The following is an 8,043-nucleotide window of genomic DNA, read 5'->3' on the forward strand; positions in this document are numbered from 1 at the left end:
AAAAATATCGAGTTTACGGTGAGTAATGTACAATATTTTTCAAAATTCAGTGATCAAAACTCTATATTTTAAATTTCAGTGAGCAATCTAAGATATTGACATAAATTTAGTGATCAGAATTTGACATTTTAAATTTTAATGAGCAATCAAAAACATTGATCTAAATTCAATGACCATTGTAACAATTAACTCGCTGAAAAGAAAACTAAAAAACTACATTTTTCTCTCTCTAAAAATCCATACATGCTGCAGAAAGCCTCAGTATAACGGCACTCAACATTATCGTAACTCTAGATACGCAGCTCCGACATAAAATAAAATAAAATAATAATGTTAATATAGGTGATCTTCACTGAGTTAACTCGGCCTAGTGATGGGCTGCTGCGAATCGTTGTTCTCGAGGAAGCCGCGCTTGGATAAGGATCATTCGTACAACAGCCACCAACGCCATTCTTCCTCTGCTAACGTCGCCGGAGGAGGCTCGTCGGGTTTCGCGGAGTTCACTTTGGCGGAGCTGAAGGCTGCTACCAACAACTTTAGCTCCGACAACATCGTCTCTGAGAGTGGAGAGAAGGCCCCTAATATCGTCTATGAAGGCCGTCTGCAGAACCGCCGCTGGATCGCTGTCAAAAAATTCACCAAAATGGCCTGGCCCGATCCTAAACAGTTCGCTGTACGAATAATATGATTCAGTTGAAAAACAAATACACATATGTAAATGTTTTACTGGAAAATGAAGACTGACTTAATTTATTCATGTTTTGTACTTGAAAGGAGGAAGCAAAGGAAGTGGGGAAACTGAGGCACAAGAGGCTGGCAAATTTGATAGGGTATTGTTGTGATGGGGATGAGAGGCTGCTTGTGGCGGAGTTCATGCCTAACGAGACTCTTGCTAAGCATTTATTTCACTGTATTCTCTATTCTTCCTTCAGCTTAATTTATCATTCATTTATTGCATTTTAGCATTTCTCCTTCATACTTATCTAGATGTATTTTAGGAGATATTGGCAAATGCAGCTACTTTCAATTTTCAAAGCTAGGTCAATCATTAGTTCCTTATTCATAATCTTAGCTTCCCTAAACAACATAATGAGACCCTTTGGCCCCATTCTTTTCAAATTTTAATTGATGGAATAGTATTTTTTTGAAAAATATGTGGTTGTAAAAGAATGTAAAGTTTTTGATTTGTGTGTAATATTATTTTATGGAAGGTTGTGTGGTTAAAAATAAGAGCGAGAAAAAGAATGAGAAAGAGAATGGGGGCCAAACGGGGACAATGTATTGTGAATTAGTTAATACTGATATTATTGTGACATTTTTTCGGTTATAGAATTTAAATGGCAGTCAGTTGCTATGTTTACTATGAGTTTCTGGCATTTCTTTGTGAAGTGATAAGTTGATTTGAATTTTAATCTATAAATCAATTTATAGGATGAATTTTTATGTCTTTTGTATGCTTGCCCAACTATATGCTTGTCATACATCTGTAACCAATGATTAATCTACGAAAGGAATACAGAAATTAGCTTCTGAAATTTAGAATGTTAATATTTTTTTAAAAGTTGTGTTTTTCGCATCTTTTCGAGAGTGTGTGTGTGTTGAGGGAGGGGGTCATGTGAGAGCATCACTAGACGCTAAGTAAGCTGGATTGCCAGTAGTTACATAATCGGGTTGCAGAAGCCTGTTTGACTCTCTCTATAAATAAGTGTTCTGCATCATCCAGCGATGCTGGTGCAGGTGAGAACGCTATTTGACTTTCATATATTAACTGAATATCTAAATTCCTTTTGAACTGGAATCAAATTCTTCTTTTGAGGGAAAAATGTTTTCTTTCCCAATTATGGAGTCAGTTGAAAGGAGTTTCTTGTTTGTAAAATATGAACTTAATTATCACTTCAAGTGTGGAGTGCCCTACAAATCCGGGGCCAGCTTTTCCATATAAATTGTTTAAAATCTCACAAGGCATGGAGATAGCATTTTAATAGCCCAGAAGATGCTTCAAAAAATTAAAAAGAACGTATCTTGAAGAGTAGTGTCTGTAGCATGTTCTATCTTCCACGTGTTGTTTGGATATGATTGTGGTCTTGTTCTTTTCAGAAGGCACACACATTTTGGATCATGCAGTTATAGTTTGGAATCATGTGCAACAGTGTATTGGGAAATTGAGAATGGGAAACGTCAATCTTTTCTTTGTAGTGAAGTTACCCAAAACATTAGAAATTTGAGGTTCTATTACCTTATTTACCTACAAAGCCGAAATAGTGGGATTTGAAGGGGTATTTGTCTATATGCTACATTCTCTGTGACATCATTATGTAGTGTATCCTTTCCCACGGGGATGGGAAATTCCACAATTCCTGATAAAGTTGCCTCTTCACATTTGTCTTTGTACTTTCATGCAAAAAAATTGTGTTTTAAACGTCACAATGTTCTATCTTGGTCATTTAATGCGTTAGTTAAATTATCTTTCTCTTCCTTTCACAGGGGAGAATCAAACCCCTGAGTGGGCCATGCGTTTAAGAGTGGCTTTGTATATAGCTGAAGCATTAGATTATTGCAGCAATGAAGGTCGACCACTGTACCATGACTTGAATGCCTATAGGGTTCTCTTTGATGAGGTTAATTAATATCTGATTCTTGAGCTTGATGATATGCTTTTTTCTTGCAATGCTCTTCTTTTCTTCCCCCATGCTAGTATCTTATCTATGAGCTTTATTTTTTAATTGGAGTAAAATGTATGTATGATGATGCTTTTGGCAGAATGGTGATCCACGGCTTTCCTGCTTTGGATTGATGAAAAATAGCAGGGATGGTAAAAGTTACAGCACAAATCTTGCATATACACCTCCTGAGTATCTAAGAAATGGTAATTTTCAGATTTATTAGATTTTTTATCTTTTAGTTATCTCCCGTTTATATGCCTAAATTGTCCCGTACCATATATATCCAATTTACATTTCTCTTCTAGATGGACTATGCCCACAATCCTGAAATTTAGGTGTATGATTGAGGGGACATCTATATGAATAGTCAGAATTTAATTAAAACCCCTAAAGTCACATTGCTGTAGTATAGGATTTGAGATTAACAGACTCAAAGCATAAAAGAGTTTAAAGGGTATACTGCATAGAGTATCTTATAACAAAGCTCAGTGACAACTGAGCTGATCTAAACAAACTAGAGGAGCTATGTGCTCTTCCTGTTTCCAAAATTTTGTTCTCCTTTAGATGGATAAATGTGAAATTAAGAAGCTGGCATTTGAAATCTAGGTTTATATAAAACTATTGGCCATCAGATGTAGTTTTAATACGTAAAATATGTGGCCGAGCAGAGGTTACTCACATTTAATCCTCAAATTATTATTTCTAAAATTGTTCATTTCAAACCGTAAAATCTCTTTATTCAGATAGATTTGTCCTCCATTACCTTTTCGGTTCCAAATGAAATGTTGCAAATTCTACTAATATAGCTACAATTACCCCATGTAATTGCTTGTGGTATTTGATCCTTATCACATTATTTGCAGGAAATTATATAAGTTTTTACTCATTAAAGTAAAAAAGTGAGAGAATCATTTCATGTTGTGTGGCTGATTGGTCAAAAAGTCCCAAATCAAAGGAGGTTCCACTATAAAAAACTAGTGGCTTTCCCATGTATAATACTCAACCCATTACGTTATGCAAAGTATGGGTGCTGGAAGCCTCTCGGGTCGGGTGAATTCAATAATAGATGCCTGTTGGCATTCCAGCCTTCCTTCTCCTTTCAGGGCCTATCCGAAAGAGAATCGTAGGTGTGTCTAATTGGAAAAACTAGCTGAAGACTTCATGTGGCTATGATATTTTTAAAAGGTTGATAAAATTATTTGTCATGAACATTAGTGTTTTAAGTGAACAATCACGTTTCAAGATGCCGTAGGTGTGTCAAATTGAAACTAGCTGAAAAGGCTTCATGTGGCTCTGATATTTTTAAAAAGTTGATAAAATTATTTGTCATGAAGAACGTTAGTGTTTTAAGTGAACAATCACGCTTCAAGATGCCGTAGGTGTGTCAAATTGGAATTAGCTGAAAAGACTTCACGTGGCTATGATATTTAAAGTTGATAAAATTATTTGTCATGAAGACTCAAGTTTCACAATTATTCCTATAGTAGTGGTATAATAAATTGATGTTCATTAAATAAAGCATATGATTCACATCTTAAAAAATAAAGCATCTAGATATCCCTTACCTATTAGAAACAATTAAACCCTTCATCACCAACCGTCTCTGCATCCATCTTTACCAAACTAACATAAGCACCCCATAACCAACAAGTAAAGAATGCGGATAAAGAATTTATCTGCCTTGAGCCTCTAGAGCTATTAAAGTCACAGGAGTACCATTTTCCATTGTTGAAAATCTTAACACAAACATGCAAAACCTAATCCATGTGAGAGCTATTTTTTAGAAACCCATTTCCTAGGAAAAAGCAGGAAATCACAATTTGTGTGTTCTTAGGCATTCTCAATATCAACGTTTCATGGCATGCCATTTCTTGCATTTCTCAATGGCATCTCGATGCAGGATGAGGGATGATTCCTGCAGAATAATTAGAAATAGCAAAAAAACACAACTAGCAAGTAGAATTCCAGCGAGAAGAAGAAGAAGGCAGCAAGAAGGGGGAATGGGCCGAAGAGAAAGGGGGAAGAAAACCAGAGTAGAAGTAGAAATCAGGGGAAATGGGAGAAGGAGGAAGCCATAGGCAACAACCCAAGCATTCTATTCTTTAATTCATCAATTCATCAACTGTCTCAAATACGCAACAAAATAGAAATAAATAACAAAACAAAAATCCTAAAGAGAAGGGCTTGGGCCAAACCCGCTAAATAAGCCCAATAACAGAAATATAAATAATAATCCAAATAGAATATAACTAATAGTCCAAATAGAAAATAAATAGTAAATGGAAGAAAATAAATAATAAATGGATGTCCGCATCAACTCTCCGGGGGTGGGAGAAAAACTTGACCCCGTCGAGTGGATAAATCAAAATGTTGCAATGAATCTGATGCTAAAGGCTCCAAGTCATGCCATGGGAGACGATCTTTCTGACAAACCAAATATCGAAATTCCATGAATGATGACGACGCCGATTGCAAATTACCCGCAAAAACATGAGCTGACCAAGATAACTTAGGCGAATGAGGATTTTGTTGACTCTTATAAAGTTCCAATGAATTTGGCTCACGTCGCTGAAATCTCTCTTTGGGAATCCATGTATCGTCAGAATCAAGTCGATCTATCCAAAGAACAAGGAAGCATTGAATCTCTCTATCATTGGTCAACACAAGCTGTTCATTCAAAAAAACATCAATTTTATTTTTGTGTGCTGCGACAGGTGCTATTCGAATAGATATAGCAAAAGATTCGGTGTGGGAGTTCTCAGGTACAGATAGAAAAGGATCGACAAAAGTGTTAAAATAGTCATTGTAAGTATCGAAATCCTTAACAAATAAAATAAGGTGATGGTCATAATGTGATAAAAGATCATTGACATAGGCATTTTGACCAACATGCTTTGAAATTTTAAAAAGACCAGCATTACAAGCTTGCAATATAATATAATCCCCAATATTAAATTCAAAGTGTTGTTTATGCCAATCAACTTGAGGTTTATATAATGCTTTATTTGCTTCAAATTGATTATTGATCTCAATATGTAAGCTATGCAAATGTGAAACAACTACCTCAATTGACATAGACACATAAGCATGTGGGTGCATGGGAATAAGGTCTAGAGGTTTCAAAGGTTCACAACCAAGAATAACTTCAAAGGGTTTTAGACCTAAAGACCAATTCACAGGATCTTTATATGCAATTTGAACAGTTGGAAGGATCAAGTCCCAATTCTCAAGATTTTTCTGGACTAGAGACTAATAAATTGTCAGGATTTTGGTTAGCACTTTTGTTTTGACCATTATTTGAGGTTGGTCAGTGGTGGATAATTTTGCCTTAGTGTTAACCACAGGCGACTGAATTTTTCAAGGGTGACTGGTGACATCATCAAGCTCTTTAACTTGGGTAAGGGTATGACATATAACATATGATTGAGAATTGTCGAAGATAAGGGGTATAGTATCCAAAGTCTCGAGAAGAGTCTGGATTCCATCTAAGGAAGTGTCCTCACTATCATCCAAGTCATCAAAATCTTCAAGTTTAGGTTCATGGACTAGATCTTCTAACGACTCCTCTATTACATTCTTTCGTTCTTCCATGACTAAGGTTCGATTAGGACATTTAGAAGAAATGTGACCAAAGTCTTTACAGTTGACGCACAAGAAGTGAGAAGAAGACCTTGGAGTTTCAAAAATTCTACCCTGATTTTCCAAGATTGGAGAACCATTAGAAGGGGGAGGTCCTAGAAGGGACTTAATGAGAGGAGGTGGAGCCAATGAAGCCAAATGATGATTATAAAAAATTTTACCCTTATTTTTCAAAATTGGAGGAACATCAGACGGGGGAGGTCCTAGAAGGAACTTAACGGGAGGAAGTGGAGCTAATGACACCGAAAGATGATTGTCAATATGCTTTCTACATGGAGAAGAAGATCTTGGACTTTCATGACCTTTAAAATTATTTTTTCAAATAGGAGGAATATTAGACGGAGACGGTTTTATGATAGACTTATGATGAGGCGACGCTAATGAGATGGGTGAACGACAATGGCCACGCTTTTCATATGGAGTACTAATAATCAACTCATAGTCTCGAACTAAAGAGTAAGCGTGATCAAGAGTAGTGACACCTCGAAGGAAAAGCTCGCGCTTAAGATCATCTCTCAGACCTTGGCTAAACCTACTCAAAGTCGTGCTCTCATCCTCAATTAAACGATATTTGGTTCGAAATTCCTCAAATTGCGCGATATAATCAATCACTAATTGATTTCCTTGTTTAAGGGCATTCCATCGAGTAAGAATTTTAAAATTATCTCGTTCTCGCTCACGAATCTGGTCCCTATTCCTATCTCTATCCTTACGATCGGTTCGAAAGTATTTTTGGTTACCTTGTCGACGATGTTGTCTATTATGGGACACTTTAGAATTATCAACATCAATTGAATGAGGGGTTTGTTTAAATTTTTTCAAACTAGCAGACAAGGTCTTACTCTCTTCAAGAGTAGCGGTCATTTGGGTTTGAATAGCCGTTATTTGTCGGGTGAGTGAATCGAATTGTAAGGGGTTCATGTTTAAGGTACTGGAGCTAGAAGTGACAAGACGACCAATATGTAACTACATGCACTGTAATAGCAGCTTAATGACATGCAATAGAGAGATCAATGAACAAAAACAGCTTTTTTTTTATTTTTTTATTTTTTTGTAAATTTAAATTTTGGGATTAAAATCCAAATATAACAAGCTAATACTGCTGGTATATGTAAAATAGCAAAGCAAGGGTTAAATACTAGTCAAACCCTAATCACGTAAAATAAGCAAGGTAAAAAGTGAGATTTAACGAGGTTAATGGATTCAATTACTTGAGTTTAGGTAAAAACTAGATCAGCAGCAGCACAAAAATTTAATTGATGCGATTTTAAACAAAACAACAATATAAACCAATAATAAATAAAAACAAGAACTTCCCTTTCGTTCGTCGAAGTAGCCAAGTCGGATTAACTAGAATAAAAGATGTACCTGTAAATGATAGAAAAGACGTTTCTTTTTTTTTCTTTTTTTTTTTTCCATTTTTTTTAAAATTACATAAGGCCCAATATTAATACACTGCCCAACTAAGATCCCGATCCAAAGTAAATTAAGAACAAAAGACTCCTGCACGAAGGGAAACTGCAGCACTGGAGGCCGGCGGTCGGCGTCCATGGATGTCACGAGCGGAGGCGATGGTCGTGAGTGGGTGTTCCGGGTCGGAAAGGCAATGGGTCAATTTCTGGTTGCTGTAATTTACGGTGGGTTTGTTGAATTTCGGATTGCTGTATGGAGAAAACAGGTAGTGGGCGACGGCGCGCCAGGTGAAATCAATGGGCGGTGGATGGTGGGGAGTTTTAGGTAG

The 8,043-nt window shown here is 36.4% G+C and overlaps 1 protein-coding gene across 1 annotated transcript in view; it reads left to right on the forward strand.

Annotated features, from left to right (window-relative positions):
• Nucleotides 1-209: 209 nt before the first annotated feature.
• The window catches only part of LOC111366783 (probable serine/threonine-protein kinase At4g35230), an 11,233-nt gene continuing 3,399 nt past the window's right edge, over nucleotides 210-8,043 (forward strand). Inside the window, exons 1-9 of the mRNA XM_022987478.1 lie at nucleotides 210-673; nucleotides 775-910; nucleotides 2,485-2,618; nucleotides 2,761-2,882; nucleotides 3,686-3,790; nucleotides 5,378-5,425; nucleotides 6,008-6,066; nucleotides 6,262-6,320; nucleotides 7,816-8,002. Of these exons, the coding sequence (XP_022843246.1) occupies nucleotides 374-673; nucleotides 775-910; nucleotides 2,485-2,618; nucleotides 2,761-2,882; nucleotides 3,686-3,790; nucleotides 5,378-5,425; nucleotides 6,008-6,066; nucleotides 6,262-6,320; nucleotides 7,816-8,002 (1,150 nt within the window). The 5' untranslated portion in view covers nucleotides 210-373. The remainder of the gene's footprint in view (nucleotides 674-774; nucleotides 911-2,484; nucleotides 2,619-2,760; nucleotides 2,883-3,685; nucleotides 3,791-5,377; nucleotides 5,426-6,007; nucleotides 6,067-6,261; nucleotides 6,321-7,815; nucleotides 8,003-8,043) is intronic.

This window comes from Olea europaea, chromosome 18, assembly GCF_002742605.1.
Source record: "Olea europaea var. sylvestris chromosome 18, O_europaea_v1, whole genome shotgun sequence".
Classification (NCBI taxonomy): domain Eukaryota; kingdom Viridiplantae; phylum Streptophyta; class Magnoliopsida; order Lamiales; family Oleaceae; genus Olea; species Olea europaea.